The sequence below is a fragment of the Panicum virgatum genome, chromosome 9N (assembly GCF_016808335.1).
Source record: "Panicum virgatum strain AP13 chromosome 9N, P.virgatum_v5, whole genome shotgun sequence".
Classification (NCBI taxonomy): Eukaryota; Viridiplantae; Streptophyta; class Magnoliopsida; order Poales; family Poaceae; genus Panicum; species Panicum virgatum.
Genome location: NC_053153.1, coordinates 74,836,750 through 74,855,055, shown reverse-complemented (window position 1 = coordinate 74,855,055; position 18,306 = coordinate 74,836,750). Strand labels below are relative to the sequence as shown.

Sequence of the window (18,306 nt, the reverse complement as noted above, 5' to 3'; positions counted from 1 at the left end):
TCTGGAGAGTGTCTCTGCTAGGTCTCTGAACATTTTAATTTTAAGCATAGATAGATATTAATCCTTTTTCTGAAAAGAAGAGTTCAGAAACGAAACACAAAGACCAAACGAAAACAAGACAGACTTCAGAATGATGCTTCCCCCAGACGAGCTGCTGATCGTCATGGGCTCATGATGTTTTCGCCGCCTCCCAGCACGGCTTCAGCAATCAGCAGTCTGTCAGCTTCAACCCTGCTGCGTGAGGAGCTGATGACATTCAGGACTCGCACCTGATCGCCGTTGCTGTAGATAGAATGATAGATAGATATTCAACTCAGTTTAGTTCCTGCACGAATCCAACTGTTTAGTGTTCACCATGGAATTCCTGTGAAATTATGTGCGAGAAATCATACGTTTTATCATCGATTCTGCACACTGGAAAGCCATTTGGTAGCGGAAGATTTATATCGCTCATCCGTACCTGTTCTTGCAAAGAGATAAAGCATGGTCATCTCATCTTTTAATATTATATCTATTTTTTTATTTCTAGAACCTTTTAGTACTTTTTAGAAATCTTGTTACGGTGCGGTGCGGTGGCACTGTTAAATCCATCCGCCGGCTTGCAACCCATACCACTTGTGCACTATGCATCATATTAGACAACGATAAACAAGTCTGCCTCAAGTACTCTGTGCCCCTGCCTTTTGTATACAATGATATAAACGCCGGCACCTGGCACAATGAAAGCTGCAACGCCAAGCATCGCATGACGCACAACATATAGTACATTTCTAAGATCACAGGTACAGCATAAACCATGTGCTGAAGGGATGAGTCTCCTCTGCAGCCTCTGCAGTAACTACAGAGAGACTCGACCACTGCCGTGTGGCCCGGGTGATCACCTGGCCCGCGTGACCGCGGCTCAGTCCTCCTGCAGTTACTGCAGAGGATTTGTTTCCGTGCTGAAGGGGTCATATACTCATGTCATGTGTTTGTCCACCAATATACCCGCAGATAAAACCAGAATTACACTAACATCTCAAAAAAGGAATCATGCTACGGATCAAACACCTAGAGGAACAGCGAATATCTTTTTCTTAACATGAAACTGCAAATATCAACTTACAGCCAACAACACTGATACCTAATAGGTTTGATTTGTCTCAGCACATAGTAGTTATCTTCCATTTGGAGGGAATACAGAACAGCCTTTTCTATTTCCCCGCCTATGTCCTCAGTCAGAAAAACTAGCTATCAATGTTAACCTCATCGTCCTCAGTTGCTTCATCATCAAAGGCGGCGCTGTTTCCATTGGCAGATTCCATCTGCTTGGCACTGGATTTTGTTGACTTGCCGTTGGACTTGTTCTTTGCTGCTGGCTTTTTGACCTTCTCAGACTGCTGCAACTCAAGCCCCTTCACGGACAGCCGCCGCTTCCGCTTTGAGTTTGGCCCTTCAGCTGGGTCTTCAGCAGTAGAGTTGTCCACTGCCACAGGAATTAAAACCAAGAACATGATTGTCCATGAATGAAAGAGTTTGCATTATTGAAAGTAATACTTGAATATGCTCAGGTTTTCAAGATTTCCTTGCCCGCATGTGCTCTGGAGCTAGTAATTCAACTTAGTCTACTTTGAATATGCTGCAGCCTATAGTTTCATTAGCACATCGTCATCATTTCACAACATTCAAATTCAGTCAATTTTCAACATGAGGGTGCAAGACTTAGTTTTCTTGGTATGGTTGTCTGCAATTTTTTTCATATGAATACAAATGAACCATACTGCTAGTAGAATCCAATTGGAGATCAAATCGTAAGCAACAGTTGGACAGAATGGAGACAACTGACACAAGATATGGCAAAAAGCAATAGATATACCTTCCATTGGGCTTGACGCCTGAGGAACAGTTTGACCATTCTGTACAGCATCCATTGAGGATGGTGAACCAGAATGGTTGCTATCCTCCAACTTTGATGAGCTTCCAAGACATTTCTCTGGCTGCTCGTCAGGAGCATCTGGGGAAGGAATAGCTGGCAAGAAGACAACCTCATCCACAGAATCCTCCACGTCACTGAAAACTGTGTTCTTCTCAAATGTCTCGATATCAATTTCAGCATTCTCATCTATCACTACTTCCTCAGCCTACATAGAAGATTGAGTGAGAAAATGTTCAAGTGCATACCATGCATAACAGTTAAAAAGACAAGTAGATAAATCTTATTCACCTCTTCTTCACGTGGGTTCAGATCAAACTCATCCTCTCGTTCAACATACTCTTCATTTTCTTCTAATTCTACAAAATCAGGAGCAAAGGCACTCCAGTTTTCTACATGCTCCTTGGCCCAAATGTATACAAAGCCTGTTACAGATACTGTAGCAATTGTAGGTTCAACGGGGTGCCAGGCAAGATCAATGAGAGCTTCCTTCGGACCATCAAGGATCTTTACAAGTCGCCCTGTTTGGTCCCATATTTGCAACCTATGCTCTCCTTTGTTTGCAGAAGCACCGACTATCCACTCACCATTACCACTAAAGCATGGTGTCTTCCACTGTATCTTTGTGATGGCATCTGAAAGCTCACAGGAAAGAATAAGGCAGCTTGCACCATTTGCTTTTAACTTATCATAGTGACTTCCATAGCCATTACTGTTGTTGCTTATGTTTCTAATCTCCTCTCCAGAACCTTTAACAGGCAGAATATTCTTGTAGACTCTAATGATCCGATCGTTAGAATTCGTCAGAAGATATTGACCATCCCGGCTTAAAACAATATCCTTGACAACAGTTCCACCAGGGATGGGAATTACTGCATGTACCTGGATGGTTTTTGAATCTACGATCAAAATTTCTCCCTTAGAGTTGCCCACATATATCAGATCCCCATGCTTATCAAACGTTGCAGCTGTTGGTGTAAAAGGTGGGGTACCATCCGCGAATTTATTACGGGGATTAGGTGCAGGTGGGTTACCATTCTCAGATACAGAAACAGGGAGGACCGTGGTACTTCCAGTATTCAAATCAACAAGAAGAGGTGCAGAAGACAGAGGACATGCCAAACAAATAGATGAGGTTGGAGAACCAGGTTGAAGACTGGCACGTAATGGAGTCTGCTGGAGAGTTATGCGGTCAATCTTTTCCCCAGTTGACACATCCCAAAGTGTCAATGACTTGTCAGTAGCAGAGGCAAGCAAACGGTGGCCATACCTGGACCAGGATACGGTTGTTATAGGTGCAGTGCAATCTTTATCACGAAATTCTCTTGCAAGCCCCCTTGTTTCAAAGTCCCAGATAACACAGCTACCATTTGAGCATCCAGCTGGAAATATGTAACAGACAATGTTATTGTATTGACCCTTGGAAACAATTCACAGCTGATAGATATTCTAGACCATCCAACAATTTAACAGTGCATTACATAAATAATGTTGATGTTCATATGTGTCACAAGTTATAGGCATGTGGCGCCAACATCATATATGGAAGTAAGATTATAAACTATACAGTTAACAAAGCTTCTAACTTGACGAATGTACACAGCTTCCCTTTTCATATCACTACTCAGTATCATAGTATTGCAATAGCAATCAAAACCTGGAGAGGGTAACATGTCTCTCCATTTTCTCCCATTTCCATGCAGAAGTAAACCACAGAAAACTAAAGGCACATACAAAACGCAAGGTGCCTTGCTAATTTAACACAGATTCTTCACTCCCATTCTCTGACAGACTGACACCCATCAACAGAACCCAATATCCAGGACACTGTATACCCATGTATATTTTTCTGTTTTGGTGCATATGATAAAAGTTATGGTGTTTGCACTATGAGAGAACTATGAGTGAAAGGTTAAAAAACAGTTTGTCCTGAATTAAATGTTTACAGGTGACAGATCACCAAATAGGTGTGTAAATGCTCCACATGGACAGGAAAATTAAAAAATGATGATATTTTCATGCATAGTATCAGCAGAGCCACTAATTGCATAAGCGTCAGGCAATCCCACTAGCACTGCCGGGTAAAACAGACAGATTGAACAGGCAGCAATGAGAATAATGAGAGAAAAGAAATGGCTTCGCTGGGCTATAAGAAATTTAATCCCTGTTAACCAAAAAAATCTTGAGACCAGCGTGTTTTATATGAAGTTAGTTATGAACTAGGAAGATAATTACACAAAACAGTCACTTCAATATACTTGCAGAGGAACAAGCTCAGATAATTACCAGCCAAAAGTGTTCCTGTACGGTTAAACGCAATACATTTCATAGTACCATGATGCAAGTACTCCTCGATTGTCTCGGGAAATTCCCCCTGATATGGATCTACAAGAATACAGAGCATAGAGCACTTCAATATCTCAGAAGATAACTTTAAAATTTCTTCTCCACATAAAAAATCTAAGAACATAATATATGCTACAGCATTTCCCAGATAGCAAGCATGGGTTCACTTATTTCTGTGATAAAATAAGGGAAATTTCGGTTCAATGGCATACAAAGATGGAGCCATTTATACAATATTAGACATTTTCCATCCAAAGACCGTCTTCTCCATTGCACTGATGCTCCATCTTTCATATGTAACCTCTCCATGTTTCTGACGCACACCCCAGCACCCCCAACACTTGTGCCTGAATCCTGTGCGTCGTAGCCCACATATACTTGAAGCCATGGCGTCGCCTCCACCAGAAGCTGTCAGACCCAGCACAGCGCCACCTGATGCCACCGCACACCGCATGGAGCATGCCTCAGCCTAAAGCCAGCATGGACAGAGCCAATTTCAGAACTTTCTTTGCTCAAATCAGAAGAACCTGCCTAAATTGCTTCCCTCAATTAACTGCAGCAATCATGCTCCAACCTGCCAAAATGCCTTCACGCTGCAGATCTGAGCTGATCGACAGGGGCGAAGCCAGGCCACGAGCTCGTCGGGGTCATGTCTATCAATCAACAGGGTCATTAAGCACTATTAACACGTAGTAACAGTGATTTCCATTGCATTTTATATAATTCGTTGGGGTCGGCGGACCCCGGTGAGAAGCTGCAGCTCCGCCCCTGCTGATCGAATTCCTCCCTACCCATAATAGAGCAAGAAACTAGCAAATTGCATATTGAGCAACCCAAACGCCTCACCTAGCAAGCAAATCACAGCAACAGCAAGGGATGGATTGGGTTGGAGAAAAAGCAGAGATTTGGTTTGAAAAGAACGAACTAATCCAAAGCCAAGATGGATCTGCACCTTCCGGGTACCAGCAAAGGATAAGAGGGGCATCGACAAGAAGAGACAGGGACGGGAGAACACCATGAAGTAGGCATGGCGCCATGTCGAGACAGACCTTCAGAGTCGCATCCCGGTGACCCTGAGGAGCCACATCCCGGTGATGCTGGCATATCGCAGTGACAGCTATCAGCGAAACTTTTTCCTAGCATACTTTAGCTTCTTTTTACTCAGTCGATTATCACCCAAATAAAATGGCAAGATGACGCCAAGAGGCTCAGTTGATGGAAAAGGTAACTGACTGGCATATTTCAAAATGGCCCAGTTTTTGGTGATATCAAAGTGAACCAAGACAGTGATTGTATATTTCAAAAATTGCAATCTTTCTATGTCACAGATCAATTTTTCCCTGAATAAAATGTTAAGGACACTCTACGCAGATTAATGATTACTAGAAGACACTCTACACAGATTAACGTAACCTATCATCGAAATTAAAAATTCGCTAGCTGGCAACGCAAATGGCATAATGAACTGATTCTGCAGGATTTTTTTTGGCTAACAATTCCTAGCCCCCAATCAAAACTGCCAATTTCTATAATCCGCCTGCAGATAGATGAAAAGCAACATCTACAGAATAACAAAATTTACATGTGCTCATCCAAGCAAAGTAATGCAATCTAAAACCCTGTTGGAAACCCTAGACAGCACTTTATTTTGGTGCCACCAGAACACACAAACCGACCTAAAGTAATCGTCACAAACAAATAATCACTAATGTTACCACCAAACTACCAACATTCTAGGGTTAACCACACATCGAAGCCCCAACTTTTCAAGTCCCAAATCGCCTATAACGGAAGAAATACTAGGTCGAGGGCTCGGAGGCAGACCCGTCCTAGTCTCCACATCACCGTCCTCCCCCTAAAACCCTAAATGTCGACCTCGAATTGGCGCTACAGCCCAAATCCGCAACACAACCGAGCAGATTCCACCGAAATTCGACCGAATCAACGCGTTACCAACCCGATCCGACAAAAAAAAAGCCCCCCACGCAGTTCCTCGAGAGAGAGAAAAACACGGGAATCGCAACGAGAACTCACCGACTACAGGCGCGTTCATCGCGCAGCCGCCGCCGCCGCCTCGGCGCGACCACTATCCTCGCAAACGGGGGTCGAATGAAGAGACCGGCGCAAATGGGAACCCCACGCGCCCGCCCGCCCGCCGCGCTACGCCCTTGCCCCCCTTGTCTACACGATGCGAGTGCGGAGGAACCGGAAGCGCGGGGTGGGAAAAGCGGGTGGCGCTGCCCCTCCTGAAGCCCTAGAAAAAACTCGACGGGAGCGGCAGGGAGCGACGAGCAGAGGAGCTGCGAGCAATTTGAAGCGGAAGTGCAAGTTCGGGCAAGTGAGAGCGAGACGCGTACAAGGGGTACAAGGGGAAGGGTATTGCCTTTTTTTTTTGTCGGTATTGCCTTTTCTTTTAGAGGAACACACGCAGGACGCAGCAAATATGCTGACGTGTATTACACACATGCATGCCCTTTCACATAAATTATAACATTTTTTAGGGTCATAATTTTAACATTCTCACCTCTATCCTATCCGCATCTCTAATCTGTTTTGAATGGGTTATCAAAGAGCTATAATCCCCTTCCCGCGGACTATTCTTCACCCGCATGACCGACAGTTCCCTAATTATTTAGGGCTAAAATTTTTTGGCGACTTTTACAATACTAATTAGAAGTATTGAATCCTTCAAAAAAAATTAGAAGTATTGAAGGTAGTCTAATTATAAAACTAATCACACAGATGGACGAAAAATCGCGAGATGAATCTATTAAGCCTAATTAAGTCATCATTAGTGGTTGTTTACTGTAGCACGACATTGTCTAATTATGAAATGAGTTTATAATGAATTTTGTCAGTTATTCACACTTAATACTTCTAATTAGTGGTCAAACGTTTGAAGTTACTTTAGTGGAGGAAAAAATTTGGGAACTGTCGGTGCCCTGACCCGGCGGTCCGGACCCAACCAGTGATGATGCTGCGTATTCCTCGTCCCAGATGTTGATGCAAGAGCCAATACAGTAACACACGGGTTTATCCTGGTTCCGGCCGTGGGGCCGTACGTCCAGCAAAGGAGTGTGCGAGAGCACTGTACTATCTTGCACGGGGGTGCCTGTAGTAGGGGATACATGCGATGCGAGAGAGGGAGGGAAGCTCCCAAGTCTCTGCTAGAGAAGGAGTTGATTGAGGCGAGTGTCAATATCGGGGTTCAGAGGAGCGTGTGTGCTCTGCTAGTAGTGCGAAGCATTGTGTCCTACCGAATGGGCCGACCCCCCTAAGGGAACGCCCGCCTCCTCCTTTTATAAACACAAGGAGAGACGGTGTACATGCACAGGGGGTCATGAAAAAGTCGTCGTCTTTTCCCCGAATCGCGGGGGTGCAGTGGTCGAGCACTGTTGGAAGTATACTGTGGGGTATGGCGTCGGGCGGGGCTGTCATCCTAGGCATCGTCCTTGGTCTTGCGGAGATCACGCCGGCGTCCTGGCAGCTCCTGCGGGCGGCGTGGCGGCGTTCCGAAGGTCCTGCAGGCCAGGGTCTTGTCCTGGTCAAGGCCGAAGCCGCTTACGAAGGTCGTGCCCATGCCGTTTGGGGGCTCCGCGGAAGGAAAAGTACGAAGGAGGCATGGGGTGTTGGCAGCATAGTAGTTGGAGCAGTGCCGAACACGTCTTACACTGCGTCGCAGGTTCCCACAGTGCCGCCACGGCGTCCGGAATGGTAGAGCAGTGACCGGAGTTGGCAGACAAGACCCCGGTCACAGCCACTGCGGGGGATGGCGGCCTGGCACCGTCAGACCCAGGCGCTGTGGAGAAATGGTTGGCATTCACGCTCTTCCTTGCAGCGGCTGAGGGACATTTCGCGCAAAAAGAGCGACGAGCTGAACCGGCTGTACTCCCAAATGCGCTGGCTTGGGCAGCACAATGCCGACTTGGTGTTGAAGAACATCGATGCCAATACCAAGATGACAGATCTGGGGGCGCGTCAGCAGGCGCTAGAGGAAGAGTTGGCGCGAACCGCCGGCGAGCGCGACGTCCAGAGGGCCGCGGCAGAGCAGAAAGCTCAGGAGGCCGAGGCGCGGACTGCCGAGCTGCAGCATGTGAGGGCGGCGCTCGAGCAGAAGGAGGTCGAGCTCCAACACGAGAAGGCGACCGTCGCCACGCTCTCCGGGGCCCTTGAGGAAAAGGGCAAAGCCCTCGAGGAAAAGGAGGTGGCCATCCGGAACGTGGAGGCCGTCCTCAAGGAGAAGGAGGACTCCTTGTCCTCGCTCGAAGAGGCCGCCCGAGTCCAGCAGGAGGAAGCGCAAAAGAATATCACGGGTGAGTGCTCGAGATTTCACTGTTGTCGGATCCTAATTCATCGCAGTTTATCTTGTTTCTTTTGACCAGAGCTGAGGCAGTCAACACTGCGCTCATGGCGGCGCAGGCTGAATATACGGACCTAGAGCGGACCGCTGTGAGCGTGTGCCAGGAGCTCGAGGGGGAGGGCGCCGTGTCTGGTAGCTCGGTGATCAGCCGCCTGCGAGCGCTAGGTGGTCGGATCGCCAAGCACGCCGAGAGCACCTTCCGCCTTGGTGTCCTGCGAGCCCTCGCCGTGGCCTCGACGCACTACATCATGGACCTCCAGAGGGTGTCGTCAGGGTACGTCGTCCCAACCGACGCCGATGCTGCATCGATCATCATGGATGACGCCGCCGCCGCCACCGAGGAGTTCGCCACCGTCCTGGCCGCGAAGCTGGAAGCCGACATCCCCCCCATAGCCAAATTCGATGCCGCTGAAGACCCGCAAAGGGGGGATGATAACCTGTAGGTAGTCTAGGCCTCGGAGCCCATGTAATGAGTTAGTACTTTATTGTAATAGTACTTCTGGATTAAGTAATTCGTACTTATGAATCGACAGTGTGGCCCATCGAGGCCTTGTGCGTTCGAGCCCTTGTTTTCTCTACTCTATTTCCGTGTTCTCGCATGCGACTTTGGTAAACTTCTACGAGGAATTTCGCGTTCATAAGCGACTTAGGCGTGAGGTGGTGAGGGGGTGCCGTATCCCGGAGGTGTAGGCGGCCCCACGACTCGGCCGGCCTCGTGTCGTAGTTACTTATGCCTCGCGTCCGTTTTTCCCAAGTATACGAGAAATTTAGATACGGAAATTTTTTGAAAAAAACATTGGCGATTTTTTGGGGACGTTTGGGGGTTCCCCCCGTAGTAGCCCCCGAGGGAGGCTTGGCTTTGCCGAGGGTAAAGCCAGGCGTACCTCAGTGTTCGTGCACTTCCGAGCTCTCGAGGGTATGGAAAGTTCCCAAAAAATAAACAAGTAAAGCATACTCCTTTATTGTTCCGGGAAATCGTAAATGCGAGTACAAACGATGTACAAATAGCTCGGAACTCTAAGGATAGAAGCGAGGTAGCTGCTGTATGTTCCAAGCATTGGCGAGGACTTCGCCGTTTTCATTCGCCAGCTTGTACGTGCCGGGCTTGATCACCTCGGCCATGATGTATGGGCCTTCCCACGGTGGTGAGAGCTTGTGGCGGCCCCTGTTGTCTTGTCGAAGCCTCAGCACCAAGTCCCCTTTGTTAAGGTCTCGGTGTTGGCGCTCCTTAAGTACCCATTTTATCTCTTATTTATCCTTGATAATGGCATGAATTTAATATCAAAATCACTAACCATCCTAACCCCGGCCTAATATTGGTCATTTTCGCATTTGCACATATATTTTGGAGGAACTTCGTTTTTGCAGGTTTTTGGCCTATTTTGGAGCATGAAATGACGAGACCCGTGATTGAGCGCTAACACGGAGAAAGACGAAGACCAAAGCCCAAAGGAAGGACCAAAGCCCATGTTGATTCGAAGCCCATTCATGCACATCCATCCTCCAAGAGAGCCCAAAGGACCAAGCCCACAAAGATGAGATCAAGATACTTCGGGATTAAACAAATCAAATAAAGATTTAAGGAATGATTCCCTATCCTATCCTTTCCTTGAAGATATCTCCAAGATAACGACGTTCAAAGGGGTGCAATCGTGAAGGACATAAACTCTAGAAGATGCGAGGAGTCTACACGCGAAAGATGAGACCGAGGCGGGCCCGAAAGAGGGTAGGCCGGCCGGCCTAGGCCCATGAGACCGGCCGGCCTAGCCCGTTTCCGAGGCGGTTCGGCCTCCCCTTCGACCGGTGGCTTCCTCGGGTTATAAATAGCTCGCACCTTATTCAACTCGCGGCATCAATCCACCCAGAACTCGACGAAAACCTAGGGCTAAGGCCGGAGGGAGACGAGGGTCGCCGCAAGTCTTCGAAGGTACCTAGGAGATGGCTTAGGCCACCCCTAGCTGCCATGGCCTCCCTGCGAGGTTATGCCATGGTGGAGTTCAGGAGTCATCCCCAACATTCGTCGGGGTATGTACACACACGATGGTGATATCAATCTACTCTTTATTCTAGTTGTCTCGACTTTGGTCTACTTCAATGAATGCTTCCTTTCTCATATGTGATGCATCCATATATTCATAGTAAGATTAGATCTATTCGTGGTGATTAGTCTATATCTTGCGGATACGTTGAGGTAGCGTGTTTTAGCTAGTTGGTTGATTACCCCGGTGTGGTGACAGCGTGGCGGAGGGAAAAATTCTAGCGACGACATGATGTGGAATAGGATCGATGGCGAGTACCATGGGAGTCGTTGCGCGGCCACCAAGAGGAGGAGCTTCGAGTAAGAGCACTTGGTGGGCGTTTGGGGTAAAGCTTTGGGAAACCTTAGGCGTCGACACGCACCTCGCACCGGCGACCTTGGGAAAGTAGGTCGCTTGCGAGCCGCCTTTCTGAGAGATGATTTCGTGTACCTTTAGTTGAGATGCAATCTATGTTTTGATCACCTTTTTTACTAGAACTGTACCTAGAGACGATAGGCCCTAGCTCCTTGGTTGTGTTATCTCATTTACGGTTGTGGGTGTGATGAACACTTATGCTTCATTAATATCTATCAAGTGTTCAGTTTATATGCAATCTTCACTTCTTGTTAGGATAGGTTCGATAGATTAGATGGTAAACCCTAGTCGGTTCGCTTCCGATCCACGGATTGATAAACCTTGGGGGAGTACTCTAAGGGAAAAGCTACCACGATCCGTGCGCTTGCGGTACGTAAATTGGCGCTCTAAGGAGCGTCAACACTCGGCGCCGAACTCTCTGCGCGTGATGACGATGCGGTGGCCCCGTCGGCCGCGACACTGAGCTGTGACATGGCAACCTCAACTCACGTGGAGGAGCTGAGGCGTGCCGCTCGGCGCCGCTCCACGCGCGCTTGTCGCGAGTGCTGGCCCGAGCGCCTGTTGCGCCGGGCTGGTGAAGTCGGAGTGTCAGGGTTGCGTCTGGGCGAGAGGAGCTCCATGAGGTAACCGTTGCCGGTTGCTCTGAACTCGAGACTCCCGAACCAGATCACGTATCCTGCTGGGAGCGGATCCGAGGCACCCATGGGGAATGGGTTGGATCTGCTCGCCATCCCTGAAGATCAAATGGGAACAAAAGAGAAATGTCACGTAGCGCTTCCCCTACCTAGCGCGCCAACTGTCGGTGCCCTGACCTGGCTGTCCGGACCCAACCAGTGATGATGTTGCGTGTTCCTCGTCCCAGATGTTGATGCAAGAGGCAATACAGTAACACATAGGTTTATCCTGGTTCCGTCCGTGAGGCCGTATGTCCAGCAAAGGAGTGTGCGAGAGTACTGTACTATCTTGCACCGGGGATGACTGTAGTAGGGGATACAGGCGAGGCGAGAGAGGGAGGAAAGCTCCCAAGTCTCTGCTAGAGAAGGAGTTGATTGAGGCAAGTGCCAATATCGAGATTCAGATGAGCGTGTGTGCTCTGCTAGTAGTGCGAAGCATTGTGTCCTACCGAATGGGCCGACCCCCCTAAGGGAACGCCCGCCTCCTCCTTTTATAGACACAAGGAGGGACGGTGTACATGCACAGGGGGTCATGAAAGTCGTCGTCTTTTCCCCGAATCACGGGGGTGCGGTGGTCGAGCACTGTGGGAAGTATACTGTGGGGTATGGCGCCGGGCGTGCCTGTCATCCTAGGCATCGTCCTTGGTCTTGCGGAGATCACGCCGGCGTCCTGGCAGCTCCTGCGAGCAGCGTGGCGGCGTTCCGAAGGTCCTGCAGGCCAGGGTCTTGTCCTGTTCAAGGCCGGAGCCGCTTACGAAGGTCGTGCCCATGCCGTTTGGGGGCTCCGCGGAAGGGAAAGTACGAAGGAGGCATGGGGAGTTGGCAGCATAGTAGCTGGAGCAGTGCCGAACACGTCTTACACTGCGTCGCAGGTTCCCACAGTGCCGCCACGGCGTCCGGAATGGTAGAGCAGTGACCGGAGTTGGCGGACAAGACCCCGGTCACAGCCACTATGGGGGATGGCGGCCTGGCACTGTCAGACCCAGGCGCTGTGGAGAAGTGGTTGGCATTAATGCCTTCCCACGGCGGGTGGGTTTGTGGAAGGACCGTTTGTCCTTTTATGTCGAGGAGTGGCTTTGCCTGGCGTCAGAAGAGCACGCCTCAACCACTCGCACTTAATACGGGTGGGTGAGGGAGATTCCAGCGGAAGGCTTGTGCCCGCGCCCGCGTCCGCGTGACACGTGGCGGCTCCGGACCCCTCTCGAGCAGCTAGCTGAGCCGAGAGCTCACGGGGGTCCGGATAGGTACGTGGAGGTCTCGGACCCGTCTGCGGGGGTCTGGGTTCTCGGCCACAGGTGCTGAGCATTTCCATCTCTGGGACACGTGGCGACACCGGACCCGTCCCCGAGCGGGAAGCGGGTCCGGGACCGTTGGTCCGGTGAGATGGAGTCGGACCCCAGGGGTCCGGCTGCTCAGCTTCTTAGGGCGTAGACGATCCGCTTTCTCGAGGGCAGGCTCGCTACCCTTGAGCGAGGCGGAGGCGCGGTCGAGGGCTTCGGCGGGGAGCCCTCGAGCGAGGCGAAGATTACCCCGCGGGTCCGAGGGGGGTGCGGACGGGCCGCACTGCGTACGTGGGCCGTGTGCTGGGCTTCTTTGAGTCCTTTCCTTTCTTCCAGATTAGAAGGAGGATGCGGGCCTTCGTGAGCCCGGTTGCCCAGCATGCGTTCGTTTTTAGGGCGATTTTAGTCCCCTGAATAGGGTGCCCCTAATCATGGTACCCGACAGATACTAAACGCGACCTTAGTTCAATAAAAAAAAAAGATAGTTTTGTGATCATCCTATCGTTCCACACTTCCACCATACCCCGACACTATACCAACCTTAGTTCCTCAACCATTTCAATGGATTCCCGTTAAAACCCCAAATTACCAACTTGAAACCAAAGTCTTTAAATCCGGCCAGATAGGTTGCAGCGAACGTCTCACGTCTCCAAGCTGGCAGCATCAGCGTGCAGGCTGCAGCGAGCGAGGGGAATGGAATTATGGAATGAAAGAGGCTCTCCCAGGCTCCCAGCACATGTATAGCCATGGTATACCAAGATGAAACAAGGCAAGGAACATGAATCGAATGGTTTTAGAACATTTGGAAGAAATGATTTCTACTGTAGTGTTAAGTTTATGGGACGAAACAAATTATTTCATATTGTTATATATCTTGGACGAATTCCTGCAGCGGAAGCAGCAGTGAGACCCTGGACATCAGGACAGCAACACCAAACTTCAATTATGTCTGCTCAGTCTCAGAAGGTAATTGCAGCAGCTAGGTAATCAGGCAATGTCATTATGTCAATAGTGTTGCTCACATCACCATGATCATCTCCATAAATGGGAAAGAAATATAAATCTATCTACTGCGTGTACCCTCAAATATGAGAGCGCCGGTGCCTTAGTCCATCCTAAGGGAGAAAGCCTACTACCAGATATCCCATAAATACAATACAAGGGATATGCATATAAAGACTCTCTGGAGCCAACACAAATGGGCTGCGGTACCATATCTTTTACATGGAGCAGCAGCTCTCTTCGGGTGTAGTCCACAATTCCAGTCCATCATGGTGGCCAATGACAATGTTGAAACACTCATGACCTCTTTGTCATTGATGAGCAAAGGCGAGAATACATTGAAGTATTTCGCACAATAAGGTAGGTGATGAATGCGAGGTAAACAACCAGCACAACACACAAGCTTGAGCGAAGCACTGCACCCCGGATATCAGTAATGTAGAATGACACTATAAGATATCCATTGATAAGCATCAGAAAGACCGTAACAATCCAGCTAATCACCTGTGAGCACAAAAAGAGTTAATATAGCAAAGTAGGCTGGGCAGTGTTTCTAGTTGTGTAAAGGACCCTCATGCCATCAGATAAATAACTAGCAGCAGGTTAAATACGTCTCCAACTGCTTGTGAGTTAGGCGAACCATATTGAACAAAGTATATATAGATGCATGGACGCAGAATGATATATGTGAGACTTGTCATGCCCAAAGGGTAAGTTCTATGGTAGAAAACATTGAAGAATCATGTTAACGTGTCTCAACTAATAACACATAATTAAGATCAGCAACTGAAACTTGGCATTCTTCTCTGAAGGAAAAGTTAGGACTCCATCAGCTTAAACTTGGCATTATTTAGGATACTGAATAAAACAGGGTAGTGAAATAACAGGATCATGGTCCCAATGCAGCAATAGTCAATTGGCCATTAACTATCTTTAAACATGATTTTTCTAATAAACAAAACTCAAAGGGAAAAACTTACTTTGGTGATGGGACCAACTACGAATGACCCCATGACCTGTTCCTTTGAAACAAGGGTGATGAGAGGAATTAGTGCAAATGGAATCTGTATGGACTGAAGAACGTTGAGTGCTTCATTCAGAACATCCATCGTAGGATCTTCTGTATCAAAAAAAAGAGCCACGATCATAGTTGGAATAATGGCGAAACTTCGAGTAATCATTGCTCGTAGCCATTTCTTCAATCGAAGATTGAGAAAACCTCCCATAACAAATTGGCCTGCATATGTGCCAGTAATTGTGCTACTCTGTCCAGATGCTAACAGTCCAATAGCCCAGATATAGAGGATGGGAAAGAATGCAGTTCCATACTTTTCCTGCAAGTACTGCCCAGCATTCTCAAGACCTATATTACCAGCCTGTTCAGTCCCATAAAATCCTTTGGCAAAAACGGTTGTGACACAGATATTAATAAAGAAGGACACAATGAGTGCAAGAATTGACTCAATGTTGTAGTAGTAGACTGCTTCTTGAACACGGGATTTCTTGTTTGTGTCAATCTTCCTGGACTGCACTAGTGCTGAATGCAAGAAAACATTGTGAGGCATGATGATGCAGCCCACAATTCCAACCGCCTGCTTAATTGTCTTTGAGCTCAACTTTGGAACCACCAAACCTGCATAAGTAATCAAATGAGCAAATTCTGCTTCTCAAGCATACAGCACAAAAAAAGCATTTTGCCCAAACGTTAGAGTGAGAGTTACCAATCAGAAGTTCCTTTCCACTAGGCTTCGTTTCATCAAACATAACCGCAAATGACAGAGCCATGGTTGCAATTAATACAGCAAAAAATGCTTCCAGTTTTCTCACACCATAATTCTCCAGGAAGAGAAAGATGAAGCTGTCATCAGGACAAATGCCATATATGAGTCACATCTATACATCTATCAGTTTTGCTAAATAGTTCTTAACCCTAGAGACTAGAAGAGATAGAGAAGGGGGGAGTGGTTAGCAACACATAAAGGACATGTTAGTCAATATCAGATAAGCATCGAGTAACAGACAAAAGAACTGTTATCATTTCATCATTGGGAGACAATTTATTTAGCAGATTCCTTAGAAATATTATTTAGTCCTTTACGTTACTTTCATTGTTACCAATTTCATCATCCAAAAGCGCCTAACCATGTTTAGCAACCAATAATGCACAACAAAGAGGTTTGACCAGGGGAGCAGATAAGCAGCAAGTAGTAATGTACGGAAAGTAGACAAGGATATGCCCTTAGTTAATCAATAATCCCAGAACATGGGTACAAGTCTTTAACATGGGAGAAAAAAGAAGTATTAAACAAACCAATAGTATCTTCTGACCCAAATGAGGTTTAAAATGAAGAAATTGCAGCCACCGTCAGCGAATAGCTCGCAGGAATCATGCTGCCATCGACTAAACCAACATATGGAGCATGCTGTAAAAGAGAGAGCAAGCAGAGTACGCAAACAGCACAATTTCAGGACGCAACCTAATTTAATCAGCAAGCAGCAGATAAGCATCTCAAGAAGCTACACTAAAACTCAAGCACGTGCGGCAACCCTTAGCTAATCTTGATCAGGAAGCAGTTTGAAAGTAGCAAAACTGCAATTCTTAATCCAAGGGATGATTTTATACGGATGTTTTCTGCATCCCAAAACAGTGCCAGTGCATTCAGGAGAGCAAAAGCCAGTATCCCATGGTAGTTATCAACATACTAATTGAACAGAGAGAACCACAAACGATGCCCAAAGCACTAAAGTTGAGCAAGAAAGCAGCACCAGGAAGACAACGAGAGGACTGATCCCACTCGAAATCGATTAATTCTAAGCACATCACAGCAAAGAACGCGGGCTTTATTACCTAACATAGACGGGACAAAAAGAATCCAAGGCAGAGATCGGATGACAGATCACAGAAGGAGAAAGGTTAAAACAATGGACAGAAACACTTATCGTGCGAAGAGGAGGCATTAACAATCCTAAGACGCCATCCGTTCATGTCCAACATAAGAAAGCAATTATTATACTCGCTGCATCAACCCAGCAAAAGAGCGCAACATTTTTTAAAAAAAAATAACAAAAGTTATTATATGACTTCAGTTCAGGTCTTCAGGAGAAGAACAGTGATGAGCGGACAGAGCTCCAACTCAACAGACTAGCGAAACATTATGTAAGAAAGAATTTTCTTTTTGCGATTACACAAAGAAAGAATTTTCTTGACCCCGTGCAGTCAACAGAATCCACAAGCTTTCTCGTGAATTTTGCTGATAAAAGCCTCGAAATAGGTAGAAATCAAGCCAGTTCATTCAATCAATAATGAACCAAAAGGCGCAAGGAACGTACCAATCGAGCGCGGTGATGACGACGCCGCCCCAGAGCGGCACAGTGCCCCCCGACAGGATCTTGATGGCAATCGCGCTGCCAATCACCTCCTGTATGTCGGCGCCGACGAGCGCGAGCTCGGTCATGGCCCAGAGAGCGCGCGTGGCCCAGGCCGGGTACTCCTCGCGGCAGAGCTCGGCGAGGTGCTTCCCCGTGGCCACCCCGAGCCGCGCGGAGAGCAGCTGAATCAGCGCGCCCATGACCGTCGCCCACAGGAGCAGCCACAGCAGCTGGTACCCCGCGGCGGCGCCCGCCTGCAGGTCCCCCTCCAGGTTTCCCGGGTCCAGGAACGCGATGCACATGAGGAAACCCGGGCCCGTGAAGCGCCAGAGCTTCCGCCACGAGAAGGGCGGGCGCGACGGCACGCCGCCGTCGTCGGCTTCGGCGTCGGAGTCCGAGATGGAGATGGAGACCTTGTCGTCGGAGTCGTAGGCGCGCTCCTCGTACTCGTCGTGCGAGTCTGAGGAGGCGGCGGCGGCGGAATCCCCGCCCCCGCCGGGGAGGAGGCTCTCGGCGAGGTCGCGGGACGCCATGGAGGTGATTGGTGATGCGCGTGTGGGCGAGTGGAGGGGCAGTGCAGGTTTTTTTTTTTGAGTGCGCAGTGCAGGGGTTGGGCGAGAGGGAGGATGGGGCCGGGAGTTATGCTCCGGGAACCATGATTGGTTTGATGGTTCCTTCGAGATATACTGTTTTTTTACCGATATTTATACTCTAGTGGTTTATCTTTATCTGCCTATGGCAGTTCTTTATAGTAATCTGTATTTTTATCCATTCTTTTTTTTACAGAGGTAGGAGCAGTCCAGAGTAAGTCTTTTTTAGTTATACTTTTAACAAGGTTGGTTTCACGCCTCCAAAATCGAATCTTCTTTGTATTACAAACTCTCTTTTTAGTGAAAAACGGATTCAGACATGGTCACAAAAAGTTATACTTTTAACCATCATTTTCTTATAATATCCATCAGTTGCTACC

At 48.0% G+C, this 18,306-nt stretch overlaps 2 protein-coding genes across 3 annotated transcripts; both read right to left on the bottom strand.

Annotated features, from left to right (window-relative positions):
* Window positions 1-1,051: 1,051 nt before the first annotated feature.
* LOC120689872 (protein RBL-like) lies at window positions 1,052-6,612 on the bottom strand. 2 transcript variants are annotated; one of them, XM_039972315.1, is made up of 5 exons: window positions 6,293-6,612; window positions 4,199-4,297; window positions 2,204-3,294; window positions 1,856-2,120; window positions 1,052-1,465 (listed from the first exon to the last, which is right to left on the bottom strand). In XM_039972315.1, exons 1-5 carry the CDS (start codon window positions 6,309-6,311, stop codon window positions 1,227-1,229), a joined length of 1,713 nt encoding a protein of 570 aa, XP_039828249.1. In that variant the 5' UTR covers window positions 6,312-6,612; the 3' UTR covers window positions 1,052-1,226. The 2 variants fall into 2 exon arrangements, with proteins under 2 accessions (XP_039828249.1, XP_039828248.1); XM_039972314.1 differs by lacking the exon at window positions 6,293-6,612 and adding an exon at window positions 4,471-4,683.
* Window positions 6,613-13,883: 7,271 nt separating this feature from the next.
* Window positions 13,884-18,009, bottom strand: LOC120687690 (metal transporter Nramp2-like). The gene is made up of 4 exons (XM_039969717.1): window positions 17,298-18,009; window positions 15,689-15,825; window positions 14,948-15,600; window positions 13,884-14,471 (listed from the first exon to the last, which is right to left on the bottom strand). The coding sequence occupies exons 1-4, from the start codon at window positions 17,867-17,869 to the stop codon at window positions 14,265-14,267; spliced, it is 1,569 nt and encodes a 522-aa protein (XP_039825651.1). The 5' UTR covers window positions 17,870-18,009; the 3' UTR covers window positions 13,884-14,264.
* Between the last annotated feature and the right edge of the window lie 297 nt (window positions 18,010-18,306).

Bases quoted from the DNA above. Each gene is read 5' to 3' on its own strand.
- LOC120689872 (XM_039972314.1), bottom strand. From the start codon at position 4,567: ATGGAGAGGTTACATATGAAAGATGGAGCATCAGTGCAATGGAGAAGA. The intron at 2,121-2,203 runs GTGAATAAGATT...TCTTCTATGTAG, and splicing joins TGAACCCACGTGAAGAAGAG to GCTGAGGAAGTAGTGATAGA. The intron at 1,466-1,855 runs GTATATCTATTG...TTCCTGTGGCAG, and splicing joins GGCGTCAAGCCCAATGGAAG to TGGACAACTCTACTGCTGAA.
- LOC120687690 (XM_039969717.1), bottom strand. From the start codon at position 17,869: ATGGCGTCCCGCGACCTCGCCGAGAGCCTCCTCCCCGGCGGGGGCGGG. The intron at 15,826-17,297 runs GTACGTTCCTTG...TCCTGATGACAG, and splicing joins GTCATCACCGCGCTCGATTG to CTTCATCTTTCTCTTCCTGG. The intron at 15,601-15,688 runs GTAACTCTCACT...TTACTTATGCAG, and splicing joins TGGAAAGGAACTTCTGATTG to GTTTGGTGGTTCCAAAGTTG.